Source organism: Danio aesculapii, chromosome 5 (genome assembly GCF_903798145.1).
Source record: "Danio aesculapii chromosome 5, fDanAes4.1, whole genome shotgun sequence".
NCBI classification, from domain to species: Eukaryota; Metazoa; Chordata; class Actinopteri; order Cypriniformes; family Danionidae; genus Danio; species Danio aesculapii.
In genome coordinates, this window is record NC_079439.1 from 18218414 (window position 1) to 18243338 (window position 24925).

General features: G+C 36.7%; 1 protein-coding gene across 1 annotated transcript in view; it reads left to right on the plus strand.

Annotated features, from left to right (window-relative positions):
• The window catches only part of fbrsl1 (fibrosin-like 1), a 579938-nt gene that overhangs the window by 206074 nt on the left and 348939 nt on the right, over window positions 1–24925 (plus strand). The window contains 2 exon segments of the mRNA XM_056457467.1: window positions 539–631; window positions 15568–15603. Of these exon segments, the coding sequence (XP_056313442.1) occupies window positions 539–631; window positions 15568–15603 (129 nt within the window).

A 24925-nucleotide genomic window follows, 5' to 3' on the forward strand; every position in this document is an offset into this window, starting at 1 on the left:
TGAACAAGCTCAAAATTTGAGCAGTTTAAAAAAAAGGAGCAAACAGTTTGGAAGCATTAAAAGTGTCCTAGAAGATGACCAAAATGACTTTACACAAAATGACTGTTCAGACTGCATGTCACTGATGAGAATATGATCGATGCTTGATTACTGTATGATGACTGAAATTGCCAAATGGCCCTAAATAATAACTAAATACACTACAGAATGTTACGTTTTCACACAACGTATCAACCTTTCACAGTGTAATACTCACTATTCTAGTAGAGTACTTTTAAAAGGGCTAATTTTTACTCACCGCTGAGTATGAGTAATTAGTGATTAATAAAAGGCAATTGAGATTAAGACTGAGGTACTCAATTCAAATGAATAAAGTTGTGCGCCTGGAAACTGTACTTCGGACATCACAAGCAGATATGAGTGCATTCTTTCTTTCTTCAAACATGCCTGAAAACCCATGTTTTCTAGACCAGGTTTACAAGTCACATAAAGCTTTTGTCCTCTTTTACTGAAGTCTATTTTTCTTTGCTTTGCCTAGTCGGTGAGTCTTCTGAGCCAGGCTGCGAAGAAAATAGAGGAGACGGAGGTGAATGCAGCACAGAGGAGCAGCTCGAAAGATCGACTCAGTGAGGTAAGCACAATCAAATGTGTCATTATGACGTCAATATTCGTGACAGCCAATAAGAGAGGTCCATTTTGCTTTTCACAACTCGGTTTGTTAAAAGTCTCATTCAGGTATAATTGCACTGAAGTGTTCTTACGTCTTTGTCGAAAAGGATTTCTAAGAAAATGCCTGTCGGATGCACAATTTTCTTTTTTTTTAATATATAATAGCCATGCATTATTAACAGCAAACATATCATTGAACTCTCTGTAGTTATTCTATCAATAGATGATCATTTCTGAAATACGACAGTGTCTTCTACTAGCCTCCCAGGAAACAATTTTGTGTTAAATAGACATCTAAATGTAAACAGCTTTGCTAAAACAAATCAAAACTTGGGCTGTCAGTGAAAATCTAATAAACGTCTAAGAATAGCCCAAAATTAAACTAGTCGTCAAATAGACAGATTAGACAGACTTTATATGTGTAGTCATTCATTTCTGTTTATTTGATGACTAGTCTAGTTTTGGCCTATTCTTAGAAGTCCATTAGATTTTCACTGACAGCCCAAATTTAGCCTTGTTTTTGATCAAGACGATTATGTTTAGACGTTTATTAGACATCTATTAGACATATTTAAAAAAAAAAGTGTTGGGCTAGAATCTACTGAACATAATCAGCTAAATGTACTTTATTTATTTTTTATTAACCAATTTCACACATCAAGTGATGTTACTATTCCTTTATCTTGTTATTACAGCACTCTAGAAAAGTTATGGCACTTGAAATATTGTTGTGGACAATGACCTTGGAGTCAGAACCACAGGTTGAGTTGAATGAAGCTCTGCTGTTCTTATTTGGTGCTATTTCTATGTAATTTGGTGCTATTTCGAAGAGAAAACTAGCAGTAGGGTATCAGTCGGGGCTTGGATGAAGAAGTAATGTGATTGAGAGAGGGGTAATGAGAATTTGTGTCTAATTCCCTCAAGACTAGCAGAATACGCGTCCCTAACTAACGGCTGTCAAACGCGTGTCCGAAATCCCCAGCAAATTCGTTCGGATGGATCGGTAATACGGAGCCGGCGAGGCTGTGCGCGCCTCAGCGAGCCGAGGATGAAGGGAGGAGAAGATGATGAAAAGAATAAAATGTTTTTAATGAAGAGATTAAATGTGATGCTTAGGCTGTTAAGGATTCGGAGGGAAAATTTCAGCCTTCGCTTTCCCCCTCCCACCCTTCACCGCCATCATTTATGAATTTGTGCAAAAGGCTGTTTTTCATGAAAAAGGGAAAAGTCAGAGAGGGAGAGCGAGGAAGAGAGAGAAACGAGCTCGAGGCAGATAAAAGCGTGATCCAGGCTGACAGTTTTGACAGCAAAAAGCGACAGAACAACGGGCAGACAGAGAGAGGGAGGGAGGGCTGAAAGACTGCAGAAAATTGCAGACTGTAATGGCTGACAGTGCCAGATATGACATTTCCCTCTAATCTCCTGCCAAAGAAATGGTGCTAAAATGCAGAGCGCCATATCCATGTCATCTGTAGGCCTATCTGTCCATCTCGGAGCGAGAGAAAGACACGGACGTGCAGGCGAGGGATCGTCGGTTGCGCGTCCTGCCGCACCAGGCCCGGACGCCGCGCTAACGCTAGCTTTGTAAACATGATCATCTTTCATCACTGTCACATCGTTAAATGGTGTAAAAAATCTTCCCTTGTGATTCGCCATACATGCTAATTTTCTTTGCATACCAAATATGCTTTTCATACCCACTTCAAAGATGCTTAGGCGTGTGCGCCGCTAGCTAACGATCTCCGCGCTTCAGAGGCGGATGAAACTGGATTTCTTTTTTGTCGTTGGAGTGTCAGAAGGAAATAGAAACAAACGAGGGGGATGGCGTTGTTTCTGAGAACTGAGGGCAGACGCAGAGTGATTTAAGAAACAGCCAATGTTGGGGCTTGCAGCTTTAGCTATGGCTACGTTCTTGTTGTAATGTGACACGTCCACTTGTTTAGCGTGGCTTTAGTTGTGGTGAAGACGTTAATAAAACAGTGTGTTAATGAATTAATTGAATCAGACAATACTTTTTTTTGACTTGAATGAATATGAGGCTGTGAACAAAAAGAAGTTGAGTCTATTCAATTTGCCATATGCTCTTAAGCTGTGTTCACATCACAGTTGAGTATTACTTAAAACTAATGTTTCCCCTATCATGTGACCTTTTTTGGACAGACAGTTTAGCAAAACCTAATTTCTGAAATTTTCAGTACTGATCTGGACAGCTTTCTTGTTGGTATCTGATATCTCTGCTGTGCGTAAACTAAGCAGACTCAACATTTATGCTTGATTTTTCACTGTGCAAAGGGATAATTCATTTACAAAACAATAATAAATTATATCACTAAGGATAAATATCTCCTAGATTACATGTCATTTTCATGACGTATTCCTTTTTGTACTCCGTATTTCACTGCTAAATAAATGCAGTCAACACATTGATCACTGCAAGTTCTAGTAAGAATGTAACAATAACATAACTTCTGCAGAAGTTATGCATACGTCTACACACAGATTCATGTGAAGTTATTTCATAACAAAAAATATATACATACATACATACATACATGAATAATATTATATTATATTATATATTATAAATCTATTATATTTATGTGTGTATATATATATGTATGTATATATATATATATATATATATATATATATATGTATGTGTGTATATATATATACTGTATATATATATATATATATATATATATATATATATATATATATATATATATATATATATATATATATATATATATATATATATGTATATATATATACATATATACATATATATATATATATATACATATATACATATATATATATATATATATATATATATACATATATACATATATATATATATATATATACATATATACATATATATATATATATATATATACATATATATATATATATATATATATATATATATATATATATATATATATATATATATATATATATATATATATATATATATATATATATATATATATATATATATATCATTTCAGCTTGGTTGGTAAACCTTGATCGCTCTCATTGGCTACTGAATCAAGATTAACAAATATCAAGCCTGTCTGTTATATATATAAACAGATTGTTTAGAGGGGCTTATATGTAGCGCGCTTGGTCATTATAGGCTGATGAGATGATTACTATGAATGATGTGACATACCAGTCTTCCTGTCAGAACTATCTCTAAAGCTTTCATTTCTAAGAAATGCAAAATACCCCAAAATCTTAAGTTTTTTTATTGTTATTATTTTACTGCTTCCAAACAGGCTTGATATTTGTTAATCTTGATTCAGTAGCCAATGAGAGCGATCAAGGTTTACCAACCAAGCTGAAACAGCCACAAATATGGAGCACTAACAGAGAAAACTGACTCTGAATCATTAAGCACCTTTACTGTTGCGTACAAGACCTATCACAAAGAGAACCAGTTGACAGCGTTGTTCGTTTTCTGTGTTTGCATTTCTTCTGAGGTCACATTTTAATAAGTGACTTTCTAAGAGATCCATGGAAAACACTTATGAACAAATGTTTTCTTTTTCATCCCATTGTCATTCAGATAAATTTAGATAAGCTATGGCTAATTTGAATTTCATCTGAAGACCGAGCTTGTATTCAAGTTTGAAGGGGATCTGGCACGAAGGTAAAACTATTCAGGACACTGATAGTTTCAAACCCGCCTCAGCATGTCAGAGAAGCTGCCCACAGAGACACTGCATCTCAGCCGTCTGTTCACTCGCTGACTTCATGCTCCATTGCATCCCGATTGGCTTCTTTTCATCCCCTGCCCTACCTTAACCAATAGCTTGGTCCCTAGCTAAACAACCCACCTCCTCCCACTTGTCACCAAATCTGTTGGGTCCCAAGAATTGTAGTGTGATGCAAGAGAGTGAGAGAGAGATTGTAGGGGTCGAGCCAGTGTAAAAAATGGGTTTGGATTAAGAAGCGGGTTCACCCCCATTTCTTTTTAAAGAGGTTGTTTGGTTAACCCCAAAACAGCTGCTGTCCCACTCACCCTACCGCCCCGTTTCTCCTTCATTCGCTCTCGCTTTTCTCTCATTCTCTCCGAGCCTGCATCTTAATCCTTTTTTGAAGTCCTAAGTGCTAGGCAAATCCATTGAGTGCTGCTTATAATGGCTTTTAAGGGAGCGTGTTTAGATGTGGCCCAGCCCCATGGCTTATGAACCGCGGACGGTGTAATGGATTTTTTCTCCTCTCTCGGCAGCACTAAATCCAACGTATTGTTCCTCATTATCATTTAAATAAGTCTCCCTTTCAACTCTGAATGTGGCAATGTGAATGAACCGGGGCATTGTAAGGCTAACTCTACAAATTTCTGGCCTCCCAGTGAGGCTCGCACCCACTACGTTGCACCTCCTCCTTGCTTTTCTGTGAAAGAAAGGTTCTGGAAAAGTATTCGGATCCTGCAGTGCTGCCTTTCCGGATTTTCTTAGGAACACTTCTCTAATTGCCACAGCGGGAGTTTGTGCTGAGTGTGAGAGAGAACAGAGGAACTGATGAGGGTTAAACCCCTGTAGCAGGTGTGTGTGTGTGTGTGTGTGTGTGTGTCTGGGTGTATGTGTGTGACTGAATCCTGCGCAAGGACAAAATTGGTCTTGCGGAAAAGTCACCCCCTGAGACAGAGGCAGAAATTGCCAATCGCACAGAGGAAAGAGGCAAAAAGAGGGGGAAATGACGGGAGGGAGAGCAGCAGAGATTTGGAGATTGGTATTCAGGCCTGGTCTGCAACACTGGGATGTGGAAGTTGCCTTCTAGTCTTACTCGAGATGTCTGGAAAAGGCTGCATTTCTCTCATTTGAGCTAGTGCGGGGCTCTGTATCATGTCTCCACTTGTTACTCGTGGTTGTAGTTGTGCATGAAACCTATTACTTTGGTTATGTAATAGTTATTTGTAGCATTTGATGTGAGGTGATCAGCTGTGATAATTAACGGTATTGTATTTTATATGATATTTTTCCATCTGTGGCGGCAGGCCTTTTTTTACATGGATCTACCAACTACCTCTGGCGATTTTTCAATGACAAATGTCATGTGCGCAGTATTAGAAGTCGAGATCGCATTTATGTAATAGCCTACGAGCATGTGAATCTCTTTGCTTGCGCGCCAATTTCCTCTGCTCGTGCACAAAACTTCTTGCACGCCCCCTCAAATATACGCTGCTCAAGCACAGATCTTCTTGTGCACTCTCAAATAAACGCTGCTGAAGTTCAATTTAGTGCGTTTATGTAACAAGTATGTCTCCAACATTTATTACATTTGCTAGGAATATTTATGAATGTCTCCAATAGACCTACAGAGTGGCATTAATGCGTCCTGAAGTAAAGTGAAACGGCTATACGTCGTGTTTGCTGGCCACACACATCACGCAACTTTCAGTCAGTCAGTCAGCACATAACCTTAAAGGGTTAAACAAATGACGCACAGCACTACGGTTAGAGACAAGTTTGCGCTGTTATAATTTTGCACTGTTATAAAACTGGTTTTGCAGCTTTTTGGTGTAGTTCTTCTTAGCCACACCAAACTCCTTTGTCAGTGTGTTCCTAGCCTGATTGTACAAGATTCTGTCCCCACTCCTGTAAGCATCCTCTTTGGCCTGACAAAGCTGTCTGAGTTTTGTTGTGAACCATGGTTTATCATTGTTAAATGATAAGTAGGTCCTAGTAGGGATGCATAACTCCTCACAGAAACTGATGTATGATGTTACAGTCTCTGTGAGCTCGTCCAGGACTGTGCCTGCAGCTTCAAAAACACTCCAGTCAGTGCATTTAAAACAGGCTTGTAAGACCTGCTCTGTGTCGTTGGTCCATCTCTTAACAGTCCTTAATACTAGCTTAGTAGTTTTAAGTTTTTGCCTGTAAGTTGGTGTAAGATGAACCAGGCAGTGGTCGGAGAGTCCTAGAGCTGCTCTGGCGACGGAGCGATATGCATCCTTTATTGTGGTGTAGCAGTGGTCCAAAATGTTATTGCCTCTGGTGGGGCATGTAATGTGCTGTTTGAATCTAGGAAGCGCATGTGTGAGTTTTGCCTGATTAAAGTCACCAAGAATGATAAAAACAGAGTCCGGGTGTTCTGTCTCTGTGATCTGTGTGCTTACGTATTTATATATTTATTTTGTGTTGTCACTTTATGTACACTGGAAGCTTCTGTAGCTAAAACAAATTACTTGTGTGTGTGAAGCACATTTGGCAATAAAACTGATTCTGATTCTTATTCATTTACCTTTTAATACGTTTTGGTGCAATTATAACCCGCTATTAAAAAAACAGGACTTAATGTTTTGAATAAAATGCTGTAATGTAGCCGTAGTGGGATCAATTATGGCGTGGCGCCCCGCCATGGAAGAATAAATGTATCGGAAACCATGGATATACTGAATTGTGAAATACAATATTCAGTATACATTGCTACGATATTATATATTCACACTTACATACACAGTGGAATGGGAATCCAAGTCAAACTACTTCTAAATGCTCCTTTTAGAATGCTGTTTTATGCTTGTGACTCTGTGGAAGAGTGCAAGTGTAATAACTGTGTCAAACAAATCAAGCTCATGTACACACAGGGAAAAAAATTGATTTAGTGGAATGTTAAGAACTACTAGTGTTTCTTTGATATTTTACATTTGCATGATGGTGAGAGAATTATTTTCGAAATCATATACTTTTAAAGTGGAAGTGAAGCAGTCAGTCAAGTTTACATTATTTTGTAAATTGATTGACTTTCCCTGTAATGAACATATATATACAGTATAACAAACCCGATTAATGTAAGCATTTTGAAGAAAAGGACATGTTTTATTATAGTTTTTAGTGCAAGGGCGCCACCGTCTTGGAAAATTGTGTCAGACGTCGATACATATATATATTTTATACTTATTTTTTATTTTTTCATTAAAGTGGAAATCAGTTTACAAAATAATGTAAACTTGACTGACTTCACTTCCACTTTAATAGTCAATCTCTACAGATGTACTTTTTGTAATTAAAAATTTTAAGTGGCAGATCACAAAAAAGAAAACAAGAAAAAAAGAAGTGTGCTGTATTTTTATGTTGCTAGGCAACCACTTAATCATCTGATTATTGTGTGTGAACGCTGCTGTTACTGTTATAATTGTAATATTTAATAATATGGTTATATTCAGCCTCCGTGTGGTCGAATAGCCCTCGCTGTGGCTGACGCAGACATGCACCTTTCAAAAAAAAAAAAAAGTAATTTACACATCACAACGACACGTAGCCCAAGCTCTGTGATTGGTCGGCTTGGTAGCTGTGCCAAGTGTGGGCGGTGCTGAGAGCTGCGAGAGTGATGGAGCGAGTATTTACAAGTGCTGAGTGCCGTGAAGGAGCTCTAGATGTTTTATGTTTACCTTGTGATTAATGTTGCACATCCGTTGGTTCCTGGATCTGAAAGAGTGAGTTTTAGCTACTTTTATTTTAAGGTAGCATTCAGAAAAGCGAAACACTTGTGAAAAAACATGACACAGAGGAACATAAAATCTACTGCTAGCTAGTGTTTAGAAAGTGTTATTGTAGAGCAACACAAACAGCACTCAGAAGTATAAATGCACGACTACGCGCAAGGCAATAAGTATAAACCAACCTTTATCCGCTCAGTGTTTTTTGCAGGCGCACTGCTGGCAAACATAACGCAATGGCAAAAACTCAAGGCACCGCTGGTGGTCAAAACTCCAGGGTGCATAAGCAGTAATCAAACGCTCAATGCTGTTAGTAAACTATTCAGAAAAAAAGCCGCCTCTCAATGCAACAAGCATGTTCATTGTGGTCGAGGCCTAATTGTCTTAACTTTTTGAGTTGATCTCTAAAACAGCAGGATTATATTTCGCTTTGAAATATTTAGTTGGGAGCATATGCTCTGGGATGTGCTGTATGTATATATGTGACATGTGGCTGGGGTATGTTTAAGGCAAGTTTGTACAATATTTGTTTTCCCCTAACCTGATTTCAACAAGTGGGACATGTTCCTGGATTACCATCTATGTTGATCCTGGAACAACATTCCAATCAGCCAATCAGAATTAAGGGATACGTTTACCGCTTATCTTAAGTTTAGGCTTACGGGTAAGTTTATGTACTTCTACATGATTGTTATCCAACTATAATTCTCCTCTGATTTTGGGAACAATTTACAGTTAAGGTTGGGTTTAGAGTAGGGATTAGGTATGGACAAAAATGGTGTTCCAGGATCAACATAAATGTTAATCCAGGATCGCATCGTACTTGGCAAAATCATTAAGTGCATTTGTTTTTCATCTTCAAAAGATTTGAACAAGGCATTTGTTGTACAAGTCTATTTTATTGTTTGCTCATTTTGAAATTTAAATACTCTTTAAATATCTGACCCCACGTGCTATGAGTGCTTTTTATTTTGCCATAAAAACATTAACGTTTAAGATTTAAAATTGATTATTAGAATATTGATTAACCATTTTTGGCAATGAGTACTCCAGATTGTAATGCGGTCTTATTTTGTTTTTTGACCTGCAGGTGTTGTTATACTCGATGTAAACAAAATGCTTGCAAAAAATGCACTGTTGCTTCCAGATGTTGATCAGAAATCACCTTATGTTCAAAGCCAAACTGATGTGACTAAATCAAATGAAACAAAAATCGAAACTGAATATTTATTCAAATCAAAGTGAATATTACAATGTATTTTTATGCTTGCGTGAACTAAACAAAGATTAAAATTTGTGATGAATCCCCCAATCCTTTTTAATAAATCAAATATCATATCCAGTTAAAAAAGTTACAGCTCAAATTAGGCCTGCACGATATTGGAAAAATCGAACATTGCGACACATATAGCGATATGAATACAATTTCACCAAATGACTTAATGTCTCTTTTTGGGTAGAATGTATACTTTTAGATTGATTGGGATGATTTTGCAGTGGTAGTGCATCTCCATAAAATCTAATAAACAGTCTTTAAACTTTTTGGGCTCCCCTGACACATTTCCGTTGTCTGTGCTATTTGCAGTGTATTTCTGTATTTACATGTGTTGTGAGTGTTTTCATGCACGTGTTTAGTCAGAGATTGATGTTGACTATTTGCATCTCCATAAAATCTAATAAACAATTCATAAACTTTGCATTTCGATATTTCGATATTTGGATATGTTGTGAGTATTTTCATGCATACTAATCTGTAAATATAGTTAAGAAAAATATTAAAAGTAAGTGTTTTCTCGTGTATTCTAGTACAGTAACTGAATGATAAAAATAATTCAATAAAATTAATCATACTTAAGGTCAAAAATTTGTACAATTTCTTGTACCAGAATGCTTTTAAAGCCATTATAGAAATTCTGTGATGTGACCAGGACTTGACATTAACACCCACCAGCCGGCTAAATGCGGGTAGATTTTAGCTGTGGTGGGTTAGACAGACACTCCCACTAGCCACTTTGGCTGGATGAAAATACTTTTTCAATCGTTTTTTTTTTTTTTTTTTTTTTTTAGTGCAGGGTTTGACAATAAGGATGGCCCAATATTCGTGCAAATGTGATCTTAGAATCGAGAAGCAGCACGACTGACAAAGATAATTGTGTTCGCGCAAGCAAAAGAAAGCAGGTGAATACCGGATTGAAAGGATGATCACTCGCATGAACAGGTGATGTGTTGCTCCACATGTTGCTCCTGTTTACTTGCGTGAAGCAACCGTGCCAGGAGGAAACGCAACTGGTGCGATTGGTTCTCTTTGAAATAAACTGGACTAAAAAAAAATCAATGAATGTGCACTCACAGTTTTGCTGCTTTCAAGAGCTCAAGTTTGTTTTTGATAAATCCTTTTGTAAGCAGCAGCAGTCACTGCTTTCGCTTTGATCACTCTTTGAAGAGATTGTTAACAGGCCTAACATTAACCGTGTACATGTGATTATCCATTCATTATCACAAACAGTGTTTTTTACCAGTTTTCTCTTGCTTACAGAAATATCACTGCACTATTTAACATTTGCACATTTAAAGTTTGCACATATTCATTGCCCTACATTGCACTGATTCACTTATTTGAACTGTACATACCAACTGCACATGGACATTTGTAATTATGTTTATCTGTCTGCACACTTCTGCTATTAATAGCATCCTGTACATACATTCATTTATTGTAAATCTGTTCATAGCTAATACAACCTGTATATAAGGTTCATAGTACATCCATCTGTAAATATTACCATAATTTTTCTATAACTGCACTTTAAAACTTATACCTACAGTATATCCTGCACTTGCTGCTATTGCATTGCTGGTTAGACCGAAACTGCAATTCGTTGCCTTGTACTTGTACATGTGTAATGACAATAAAGTTGAATCTAATCTAATCTAATCTTACAGCTATTTTGTTAATATGGTTTAATTATCATCCTCTACAATAGCATTGCTTTAATATGAGATTAACTCCCCATTTATGTGTACCTGTAGTTAACTGGTGATCTGGGACATTAAGCCAGGACAGACTACTGTGCATATTTTAAATGACAGTAGTTCTTTTAAAATCTTTTTTTTTTTAAGGGAATGTTTTGTTGAATTAAAAAGTGCATGTATACAGTTAAAGTTTGCTTGTTTTGACACATTATTTAAAATTTGTGGCTAAGAAATATTAAGCCCTGAAAAAATCATGTGAAATAAAAACTAATTGCAATGCGACACAATCCATTTGCTCATGCACATTGAGCAAGCTCATACACAGCACACAAGAAGTGAAATGAATGAGAAGGAATGTGGACCAAACACGCAATCTAAATCAAGAAATGTTTGCGTGTCAAAGTCAAATTCATGCAGATTTTCCCAACAACAAAATTGTGGCCAGTGAAAACGGCGAGTGGCTAGTAATGTTGGAAATCTACTAGCCACAGTAGCTGGTGATTGAAAAAGTTAATGTCAAGCCCTGGATGTGACTATTGTGAATGTTTACATTACAATATAAATGCTGCAACCATATATTGTGCAGCCCTAGCTCAAATCTAAATGCTATCTATCTATCTATCTATCTATCTGTCTGTCGGTCGGTCGGTCGGTCGGTCGGTCGGTCGGTCGGTCGGTCGGTCGGTCGGTCGGTCGGTCGGTCGGTCGGTCGGTCGGTCGGTCGGTCGGTCGGTCGGTCGGTCGGTCGGTCGGTCGGTCGGTCGGTCGGTCGGTCGGTCGGTCGGTCTGTCTGTCTGTCTGTCTGTCTGTCTGTCTGTCTGTCTGTCTGTCTGTCTGTCTGTCTGTCTGTCTGTCTGTCTGTCTGTCTGTCTGTCTGTCTGTCTGTCTGTCTGTCTGTCTGTCTGTCTGTCTGTCTGTCTGTCTGTCTGTCTGTCTGTCTGTCTGTCTGTCTGTCTATCATTCTATAGTTCTATCTATCTATCATTCTATCGTTCTATCTAAGAATTAATTGCAATAGTAATCCAGTCAGAAAAATCAGGTCTTTTAAATATGTCTTTTAGAAGTGTGCGCCTACCCTGGAATGATTGCCAGAAAAATAATCAGACCCAATGACTGTGTTATTTATAAGAAAATGTTCTTCTCATGCAACTTCTCAAAACTGTGGTATTGCGTAAGGCAGTGTAGTTCTAGCCTACTTGTCATGCTAATGGTGGCAGGATGGCATTAGAAATTCAGTAACTTTCATACAGTAAATTTATCGCCATTTGCATTCCATGCAATTTATCACTATTTACATTTAAGCCACCCATGTTAACTGTGTATAGTATTGGGGTAATTTGTGAATATTATGAGTTTTCAGTGTTGAATTGTTTCCCTTGTTTTGACTTGCTGCAGTCTTAAACTACCTTCAGCATACCATGTAACTTCTAGTTGTTGATGACTTGCTCAGACAGCCCTCAGCTGTTTTAACGGCCTCTATATGAATCTGAATCTGACAAGGAATCGGTCACAGCCAAATAAAATGCTTTCGTTCCTCCTCATTTGCCATAAACTGACAAGGGCTGATGCAATGGCATGGAAAATGGATGCAAACGCTGAATGTCTTAGGTCTGATCTGAAATGTCATTTCCTTTGTGCTGACAATCTATGACACAGTTCTGGAAAATGATGTAACCTGGTATAGAAAAATCATCTGGCTGCTCTTTCTGATGCTGAGTTAATGGCAGAATGTTATGTTGAATGCATTGTACTACTTGAATGAAGCATGTTGTATCACTACCATCGCTTTATTATTAGGCAATTTTTGCTCATTAGGTTAGGGATTTGTTTAATTTTTTATTATTGACTTAAGTAATGTGTGTTTTGAAAATAAGTGTATTAAGGTGGGACTCAAACCAACTACCAATAAGATTAGCAAGCAACCACCAAGCAGACATCTCTAGCCATCCACTGTATCAGCTGAGCAACCACATAGCAACATCCAAGCAACCATTCAGAAGTCCCTAACCAACATATTAGTCACTTTGCAAGAGATCAAAACTAATAAACCTCTGAAAACAACTGCATAGGAACTCTTTAGCAACAATTTAGAATTGAAAGATCTTTAGCAATTAACTAAAGATCAACTTTTTGGAGAGAAATGTGCTGTTGGCAGTGAAAGAAAAGCATTAATGTTGTGGAAACTAGTTCACCTACCAACCAGGGGTGCATTTTCCAAACAACGACATAACTTGTGGCTGAACTATCATGGTGCGATGCATCATTTTGGAAATGAACAATGTAGTGACAAGCGTCACAGATCCATTGTTTGAACCAGGTTAGTTAAAACATAAAATATCCATAATGACCTCTAAAGGGGTGGAGTAACTACTTCTTTAGAGAAAATCCCTATAATGTTTTTTGTGCAAATGATTGTTTTACACGCATTAAAATTCAATATTAGTTTTGGTAATAACATGAACTCGCTTTCCATATTAGTTAAAATATATCATCATTGTCTTTTTTCATTTCCAGTTTATATGTTGGAACATTCTAAATGAATAGGGCTTAGGGGGGATAACTGGGATTAGAACAAAGCAGCTCTAGAGGTGTAGTTGCAAATGTACAAGTTTGCGATGCAGTTTGCGAATGTCTGTTGGAACGATGTGACCTTAGTTGGCCAACAATTTTTTTTGGAAACGCACCCCAGATTAGAAAGCAACCAGTCATAGCGACCACTCAGAAGCCCCTAGCCATGACCTATACCACCCTAGCAACCTCATAGAACACTATAGCAATCACAAGACAAGGTTTTTAAAAAAGAAAACTACATCAACAACCCAATGATTCCGTTCACACTAATGCATTTCTTTTTTTAAAACGGCATTTTAGAACATAAACGATCCTCGTCCACACTGGGGTTTCAACTACAGTTCTGAAAAGATTTCTATCCACACAATACTGCTCGAGCAAAGCAAAGCTTACATTTCCATGTTCCTGTTGTAGTTTACAGGTTTTCAAGCCTGGTCTGTCATCTTCTTGTAATGTTATTGTCATGTGATCAGGGGCTTGATGAATAAGGGAATGATAAGCATTTATAATAAGCAATGATTGGATAAACTTAGAGCACAGTCAATCGGAGAGTACAACAAATATTTTTTTCCATCCTATTTTGTGAAATAATAAAAGAAAAACTCAATAGTGTTATAAAGATTTCAGAAAAAAAGGAAAATTAGTGTGAAACTGATGACGGCAGACAGTGGAGAGAATAATGTCAAATTTACTCTCAACCCCATAGACGCTGCATTAGAAACAACTCGCATAAGCGGTTATTTTATTTATTTATTTATTTGTAATTCTGACGCAACGATAATATAATTCATTTGCATAAAGTTGAAGGATTCTCAACTTTGTCTCGTTGCTCGACACGATGAACGATCGCTTGTCACTTTGTCGCTGCGAGTCACTTGTAGTGTGAATGAGGCTTTATTCAGAACATTTCTAAAAACTCTGGCCAGGGTGAAGATTTTCTGAAACTCCAGTCACAGTAGGGTCATGTGGTTACTAAAATTAGATTTTTTTGCCTCATGACGTCAGCGTCTCCTTTCTGATTGGCCAGTTTTATTCTAATGCTGCGTTCACACAAGTGGCAATTAAGGCAAATTCCATGCATTCGCAGCAACTGTGTCATTAATTTCACGTTGTGCATTCCATGCCATTCACACCACTAGGTAATTCACCTCTGTTCATGCGTTTGCATTGACTTTTTATGTAATTTAATTCCGCGGTGCCACTCAGCGTAAAAGGCTTTTACCACCACCTTTTGGTTTGGCATGGCCATAAGTTTTTTTTAAGTATTAGTGGAGGAAACATTTCTAAAAAAATAACTGTGTACATGTGGGCGTAGCCTAAAATGCATTTATGTGAACAGTGATTTAGTGATAAAATTATGTTAGATTTTAAAGAGAAGTGTGTCAGTTACTAGATTATTAAGGTTTATGAATTTGTTACGGTGCCAGACTAGCAAGCACCCACCCAGAACTCCCTAGCAACATCCTACCAACATTCTACTAACCAGATCACCATAGCAATCACATGGGAAAGCACCAAAAAAAGAACTCTGAAAACAGCTGCAAAAAGCTCTTTCAGTTAAGATAATCCCAAGGTCCCTGTGATGAGAAAAGGCCTTGGGCGACCAGACTTCTGATTAGGGCTGCGTTGTGCTTGAGTCATATGAGTCATGTGTTCTAGCAAATTTTAAAGAGAGAAAGAGAGAGAGATGGAGAGAGTGAGTGAGAGAGGGGAATACAGAATGTCATTAGGCGAGCGATAGGAATGAAGGGTGGGAAAAAGGTTAATGTGAATATTGATATTAAAGTGCTAGAACTTCATCATGTCTCTGACATCTCACAGTATCCCTCAAAGGTCAACGTTGTTCTCTCTCTCTTTGTCTCCTCCTCTCTGTCTCTCTTTCTCTCTCTCTCCCCCAGAGCTCCACTCATTCTCTGTCAGGACGAGGGTACTCGGTAAGTGACATTTTCACGCTCTGCGGCTTTACGGCAGAATTACAGTATCCTCTCCTCCCGTTTATGGCCCCGGCAGCGGACATTTTAATTATGTTAAACAGAGAAATGGTGGAATCATGATATTAGGGACATCACTCTTGGGTGAATGACTGATTAAATGGCGAAAGGTGTCCCGTTGCACCTTGGCTAAATGAGCCTTTCTTTATATTTACGACCTTTTTTTATTTTCACTGCTCACGTAGTTTAAAGTGTCACCGACGATGTCTTCTTCTTCATTCTGCCGTGGTCATCTGTTAAAGCTCATGTGAAAGCCATTGATGGATTTTGATTGGGTTTTATTTGGTCTTCAAGTGAACTCATATGCTTCTGGTTACTCGAGCTGTATTAGGGGATTGCTACAAAGGGCGCCATAGTGGGAATTCATTTTAAAGGTGACAAACTTAGTTCCTGGGGGGGGGCGCAGCTCTGCACAGTTTATCTTTAACCCTAATTAAACACACCTGATCAAACTAATTGAGTCCTTCAGGCAGGTTTTAAACCTCCAGGTAAGTGTATTAAAGCAGGGTTGGAACTAAACTGTGCAGGGGTACGACCCTCCAGGAGTTTGACACCACTGGGATAGATCACCCAAAAATGTTCTCACCAATTATTCATACTGAAGTGGTTCCTTTAAACTTAAAAAAAAATCTGTTAAACACAAAACAAGGTGTTCTGATGAATGCTATGGATATCAATGGCTGTTTTGTTCCCAACATTCTTCAGTATATCTTCCTTCGTGTTCAACAGAAGACAGAAACAGGTTTAAAACAAGTGGAGAATTAGTAAATAATGACAGAATGTCCATTGTTTGGGTGAACTATTACTTTAAAATGTTTTCCTAGAGTTGGTTTCTGTTGGGTTGAACTTTTTTCAGTCTTGCTGAGCATGTTAGTTAAACTGTGAATGTTTACAGCGAGCTACCTGGCATTTGGAGATCATGTGTTCCCATGAGTAATGAGTTTTGTTGCTGCCGGTGACTCAAGAACACATGCAAATGTTCAACAGAATCTTATATGTGCTGTGCATTGATGGGGCAATGGCTTATTTGTGTAAGAATTGAGGGCTTCAAAGAGATGTTGAAGTGGAAGTAAGGCATTTTGTAAAGATCACATTCTTTTGCTGATTGATTTCCACGTTGATGGAAACATATAAAAGAAACACAATTAATGTAGGCATTTTAAAGTAAATTTAATGTTTTACTGTAGCTTTTAGAGAAAATGTGTCACCATTTTAGAAGACAGCAGTGTCTGATGTCACAGGTTTAGTTTCTTTCTCTAAGGTGAACAGATACAGTAAAAGTAATTAGATTGACCATACAGACTGGATAGCCTAATTGAACCTAATGCATGAAATTGTGTTTGTTTTGCTTTGTTCCACCTTCTTTATCACACTGGACTGCACTAACTGCTTCACTTTTACTTTAAGAGGTCCACAGAAATCACTTTTCAAAAAAAAAATCATATTTGGTAATTTTAATATATTATACTCCTGTAAAATCTTTTGATGAATCCTCATTTTGTGGAAAATAGTGATTAAAATAAGAGAACAGCAATGATTGTAGATTGAAGAAACTATTGGTGTTTCTAGAGGTTACAGCAGGCAAAAATGAATAGGAAATGTGCAGGCCTTTGTTTGAATGATGTTGGCACATTTGCGGCTACAAAACATGACTTTTGTCTCTCACAGGACTTCACTAGTTTCTCATGAGACATTATTAGTCTCTCCAGTTTCTTAAAAAGTTCACTGACTGCAGTGTTTTTTTAGACATAAATTTATTGTCAAGACATTACCAGAGATTTTCAATCAGGTTTAGATCAGGACTGTGGGCTTTCCATTTCATTATTCACTGTTTTCGCAAGATCTCAGAAAGAAACTTAAACTATTTTGGGTAAACAGAAAAGTGGCTAACTTGTACGAATTCATATTTTGTAGAAAGATCACTAGTATCTTACAGGACTTCTTTAGTTTCTCATGGGGCATCACTAGTCTCTCCAGTTTCTTCCAAAGTTCACTGACTGCATTGTTTTTTTAGACATAAATTTATTGCCAAGACGTTACCAGAGATTTTCAATCAGGTTTAGTCCAGGACTGTGGGCTGTCCATTTCATTATTCACTGTTTTCACAAGATCTCATAAAGAAACTTAAACTATTTTGGGTAATCAGAAAAATGGCTAATTTGTCCAAATTCATACTTCATACTAAAATCACTAGTCTCTCACAGGACTTCACTAGTTTTTCATGGGACATCGCTAGTCTCTCTAGTTTCTCCCAAAGTTCACTGACTGTAGTGTTTTTTTTTTTTTTTTTAGCTATAAGTTTTTTGCCAAGAATTTACCAGAGATTTTCAATCAGGTTTAGATCAGGACTGTGGGCTGTCCATTTCATTATTCACTGTTTACACAAGATCTCACAAAGAAAATGTAACTATTTTGGGTAATCAGAAAAGTGGCTAACTTGTACAAATTCATATTACTTAATTTTTATGAAAAAATAAAATTTTTAAAAGGAGGCATCACTCCAAACCATACCTGTAACCCTTCCTTTCATTGGGGGGTGAAGTTGTTCTCAAATTTTGATTTGTAATTTTCTTTTTTTTTTTACTATAACATTTTATATATGAATATATTTTTGTTTTGGGTGGAATACTTGGTATTATCATACTGTATTTAGGGATTTTTGGCATCAAATGTTTGAAATCCCCTACTTTGGAGTGTGTTTCTGGTCTTAGAAAACACTTTGAAATCAAATTAGGCTGGAGTAGATTAACTGTCTCCGAGATCATCCTGTTTTTTTGTTGCTTCATTAGAACCATATGATGCTTTTATTAGATTTTCATGTTTCATAATGATTGTTTTGTGTGCGGCAATGTTCGAGTTATCAATATGTGAAGAGTTATGCACGCTCACACGTTTTATCAGAGTACACTGCTTCGCGAATCACATTTTACAAACATAAGCTCATAATCTACTTTTTAAAGCACACTTCCTCATCTTCTATTCACAGATAAATACATTACACCGAGAAATAACACTCACCTGGAAATGAACTGTTTTTTTATTCCGTGTTCAATACTTTGTATAAGCTCTTCTTATGGATGAAAATAAGCTTTGGAAATTGCAGGGATTCATTGTATTATTGATTTACCGCTCTCATTTCGAAGACAATCATATTCTCTATAAATATATTCCCAGTACTTTTTTTTTTATTCGAAAGTGCTGTATACACTTGACACTCTAGCTGAGAGGAAAAAATATGTGTTGTATACCCTTGTGAAATATTCAAAAGCAGCCGTGCATTTTATATGCTAAATTTCCGCAGGCATGTCAAGCAGCATGTCACAGGATCGCTATTTATGCATGACAGAATGCTCACTTTTCATCAGATGCTCAAATGTTTGTGTTTGTACACACACACACACACACACACACACACACACACACAGTCTGACGTTACCTGTCACCTAAGAATGTCAGATACGACTGCTGCTGTGAGCCGCTAGGTTATTTATTTCTTATGTTTTGTCAGAGTGAAGAGATGAGAGTTTAAAGGTTTCAGGACTCATTCTGTCATGCAGCCAGTACTCAGTCTCTTATACAGTATTGTTTGGCCGTTTGAAAAGAGAAAGAAACGATTTGTGGTGCTTATAGCAATTAGCAAAGCTAGCATATAGGTGTGTAAAGATCTTTCTTTCATTTTTATTTAACCTAAAATAAATAAATTTCTAAAAGTTTAGCCAAATATTTTTATACAACAGTCAAGTTGCATGTTAATTTGCTATGCGAAGAAAAGGATAATTTTGTCATGCTGACTTATGTAAAGTCGTGAATAGGTGTTTTTGTGTTTTTGCTTTGAGTAGGCTATTCAGTTCATAAGATCAAGTCAAACTTTTATGAAGCTTTTAAAATAAAATCAGTTGTTTACTGTATATAAATATAACATTTTAAAATATTTACATTTATCAGCTATACTATATCGGTTAACGCCTCCAAATCTTAAGAGCTATCGGTTATCGATATTAGACTAATAATCATTATCGGTGCATCCCTAGTAAATTGGGTTAACAAAATTAACCATAGTGTGAATGAGAGTGTATTGGTGTTTCCCAGTGATGGGTTGCAGCTGGAAGGGCATCCGCTGCGTAAAACAATGCTGGATAAGTTGGCGGTTCATTCCGCTGTGGCGACCCCCAGATTAATAAAGGGACTAAGCCGAAAAGAAAATGAATGTATGAGTGTGTGTCTAAATGTGAGAGTGTATAAGTGTTTCCCAGTACTGGGTTGCGGCTGGAGGGGCATCTCCTGCGTAAAACATATGCCAGAATAGTTAGCGGTTCATTTCACTGTGGCGACACCTGATAAATAAGGGACTAAGGTTAAGGAAAATGAATAAATGAGTAAACTTTAATGAACCTGCTGCAGTAGGTCTTAAGATAACTCAAATTGTCCACATTATTTCTGTTGCAGAAAGTTTCCTGATGCGATATTGACGTCTTGCATGACAATAGCTCCATAACAAGCTTCAGCAGAGAAAACCAATGTTAGTTTAGCTATTTTTTTTTTTGTCATTATTTATATCCTTTAGACAGCAACAGACTCGATCTTAGCATTGTCGTACTGTTTTTTTCTCTCCTCTCTGTGAAAAGTAGAGCATGTTAAACTCATGTTGCCTCATGGCCACTTTCCGACATGGCAATGAAAAGAAAGCGTCTCTGTAAAAGGCCTGTAAGCCTCCACTGTCATATCAGTTTAAGCAGAAAATACATGACCGGAGAGCCACAAACCTTGTCCTCCTCTGTACATGATGTTGCGAGTGAGATAAAAGAGAAAAAAACTGAGAGGGAAATGAAGAAAAGAAAGCAAAAGGCAGGATATTGCAGGGTGTTTCACTTTTACACCGCAGTACCATCAAATCTGTTTATGTGTAGTCGGACCCTTTGGCCCTTCGCTCTCTCTGTGTGTGTGTGTTTGTGCTCATGAGATTAACAAAGCACCAAATGCTCCAGGCTCAAGTTTGTGTATGTGTTTCTGCGCATGAGTGTGTTATCTTCTAGAATTGGAGGCGCAGTGTTACGGTCAGGGGCCCCTGGGGGCCGCTCTGACACTTCACGTTGTGTTGGTAATCATCTGCGAGGAGTGAAAGTGCTAAAGGCTAATGCATAGAGAGAGAGAGAGAGATGTGGAGGCTGGAGAAGTAGGACACCACCTGGAAAGTTGTGAGTTCGGCCCCCAGTGGGAGAGGCTTATTTGAGCTTGGTTATAACTGAATAGTTTTGGATTGAAAGCACATTGAATGTATTGATAGATGTGTGACTGCATGTTTCAGGTTTTCACATTGTTTAGCAATTGTTAAATTTAAATGATGATGGAAATTCGGAAAAGCTGTTTGTGCCTTTTTGAGTTCGAAAAAGTATGTTTATTTTCACAATTTGATCAATTCTGACTTCAGCTGTATGTATGTATGTATGTATGTATATATATATATATATATATATATATATATATATATATATATATATATATACACAGTTGAAGTCAGAAATATTAAGCCCCCTGAATTTTTAGCCCCCGTTTATTCTTTTCCCCAATTTCCCCATAGATGATTTTTTCAACACATTTCTAAAAATAATAGTTTTAATAACTCATTTCAAATGACTGATTTCTTTTATATTTGCCATGATGACAGTAAATAATATTTTAATAGATATTTTTCAAGATAATTCTATATAGCTTAAAGTGATATTTAAAGGCTTAACTAGGTTAATTAGGTTAACTAGGCAGGTTATTGTATAACGATGGTTTGTTCTGTAGACAGTTGAAAAAAAAACAGCTTAAAGGGGCTAATAATATTGACCTTAAAATGGATTTTAAAAAATGTAAAACTACTTAGCCGAAATAAAACAAATAAGACTTTCTCTAGAAGAAAAAATATTATCAGACATACTGTGAAATATTCCTTGCTCTGTTAAACATCATTTGGGAGATATTTAAAAGAGAACAAAAAAATGAAAGGGGGGTTAATAATTCTGACTTCAACTTATAAACTGAATATATATATATATATATATATATATATATATATATATATATATATATATATATATATATATATATATATATATATATATATATATATATATATATATATATATATATATATATAATATATTAATATAATTTATAAATTATATAAATTATATTAATAATAATAAATGTGTATATTTAATAATAATAATAGTAATAATAATAATGATAAATGTATACATTTTAAATAATTTATAATAAATAAATTAAAAAAAATCTGACAACATTACGTTATAATATTTAATAAAATAATAAATAATATTAATGAAAAAAACGAAAAAAAAAAAACATTTGGTTTAGTTTTTTGGCCAAGTGCATCCAGAATTTCTCTACTTGCCCAAAGTTTTCATTATTGATGCATTTCTAATTAATAATAATAATAATAATAATAATAATAATAATGATATTGTATTAAACTGTATATGTTTTTTTAGTCTCTGCCATATTGAAAGTTTGCATGTTCTCCCTGCGTTCGCGTGGGTTTCCTCCGGGTGCTCCGGTTTCCCCCACAGTCCAAAGACATGTGGTACAGGTGAATTGAGTAGGCTAAATTGTCCGTAGTGTATGAGTGTGAGTGAGTGTGTATGGATGTTTCCCAGGGATGGGTTGCAGCTGGAAGGGCATCCGCTGCGTAAAGCATGTGCTGGATAAGTTGGCGGTTCATTCCGCAGTGGCAACCCCGGATTAATAAAGGACTAAGCCGTAAAGAAAATGAATGAATGAATGAATGAAAAGTCTGACAAAATTGTTATAATATGTAATAAAATAATAAATAATATTAATTTTAAAAAAGCATTTTTGATTTCGTTTTATGGCCAAGTGCATCCAGAATTGCTCTACTTGTACACAGTTTTCATTATTGGTACATTCCTAAATAATAATAATAATAATAATAATAATAATAATAAAAATAAAACTATTAATAATTTAAATTTTAACAACAGTATTAGACTAATTTAATTGTATTATTTACATTATTAATAACAACAAAGATACTACTACTACCACTACTACCACAACTAATACTATTAATAATAAAATATGTATCGAACCTTTGGTCACATTGTATCGTATCTTTACTTTTTTATATCACAATATATGCATTTTTGCACTCTCTGCTCTTCAAATTTAATACAGATTATTTTGTCTGAATCCAACTACAACATTTGACAAATTTCAATTAATTATTTCCAATAGTAATAATAATACGCTTTTATTTATGCCAGTGGGGTTTTATAACATCTCTTACCTTTTGTAAAGACACTAATACACATCCTCATGTGGCTTATTTCATCCTTTCACTGCCTCTCTCTGTCAGGGTTAGCTTGCTCAGAACAGGTGCTCTGTTTACAGTCTGACCTCTCATTCCATCTAAAAAAGCTGATGCTCGCCACTGTTCACACAAGATTAGAATCAATGTCATTCTTGTGTCTCATACAAAATGACTGCAAACATTGGCGGTACTTAACCATGACATATAAAAAATGTGTTCTTACAAAGCACCTGCCTGATTATAATTCATCAAAGCTGATACAAAGGACTCCTGACACCGATATGAACCAAAAATGACAAATTAAAGTGGTCTCCATCTTCTTGTCATGGATCACACGCCTCCATTCTGCAGCAAACACCCACCAGTGTTCAGATCAGAGCACCTGCAGGCCCAAACACCACCTACATGGAGAACACGAATACAACCTCGGGTGAAGTAACCTATGTTACGTGCCATTTGTTGGTGAGAAGGTGTTGTTCTGCTTTCTGATGTGGGATAGACTGATACTGTCAGCGTGAAATATTGGTTTTGGCGTTGGTTTTGAAGCGTTGGTTCTGATTAGAGAACAGGGGTTGGTGTTTTGAATTTGAGGAATGCAGAATCATAGTCTTGAATTTGTTGGGTACAGACCTGACAGGAAACAAACAAGAATGAATGAATGAATTAATTAATTAATTAATTAATTAATATGTTAATAAATAAGGTCATGCTCTGGGGATGTTGCATGTATTTTGTGTTTATTTACTTGTTGTGTATGTACAATTGATCAAGCAGTATAGTTTATGTAAGGAACAGTTTACAGTGTTTTGATGAAGTAATAATGCACATCCGAGGTTGTGGTACTCCTTGGTGTATATGTTACAGTGCATACAGAAAGGATTCAGAACCCTTTAATTTTTTCACCATGTTATATTGTAGCCATTTGCTAAAATCATTTAAGTTCTTTTTTCCTCATTAACATACGCACAGCACCCCATATTTACAGAAAAACACTGAATTGTTGACATTTTTGCAGATTTATTAAAAAAGAACAACTGAAATATCACATGGTCCTAAGTATTCAGACCCTTTGCTCAGTATATAGCAGAAGCGCCCATTTGATCTAATACAGCCATGAGTCTTTTTGGGAAAGATGCGACATGTTTTCCACCCCTAGATTGGGGATCGTCTGCTAGTCCTCTTGGCAGATCCTCTCCAGTTCTGTCAGGTTAGATGGTAAACATTGGTGGATAGCCATTTTAGGTCTCTCCAAAGATGCTCAATTGGGTTTACGTCAGGGCTCTGGCTGGGCTATTTTTAGGAAAGATGCAACATGCTTCTTACACCTAGATTTGGGGATCATTTGCCATTTCACCCTGCAGATCCTCTCCGGTTCTGTCAGGTTGGATCGTAATTTTAGTGGACAGCCATTTTAGGTATTTCCAGAGATGCTCAGTTGGGTTTAAGTCAGGACACTCGCTGGGGCATTTTTTGGGAAAGATGCAACATGTTTTCCAGCCTTGGATTTGGGGATCCTCTGCTATTCCTCTTTGCAGATCCTCTCCAGTTCTGTCTAGTTGGATGGTAAACATTGGTGGATAGCCATTTTTAGATCTCGCCAGAGATGCTCAGTTGAGTTTAAGTCAGGGCTCTGGCTGGGCCATTTTTAGAAAAGATGCAACATGTTTTCCACACCTGGATTTGGGAATCATCTGCTATTCCTCTTTGCAGATCCTCTTCAGTTTTGTCAGGTTAGATGGTAAACATTGGTGAACAGCCATTTTTAGGTCTCTCCAGAGAAGCGCAATTGAGTTTAGGTCAGGGCTCTGTCTGGGCCATGTAATAACAGTCACAGAGTTGTTGTGAAGCCGCTTCTTATTATTTTAGCTGTGTGGTTAGGGTCAATGTCTTGTTGGAAGGTATATAATTTGCCATTATATATGTAGTGTA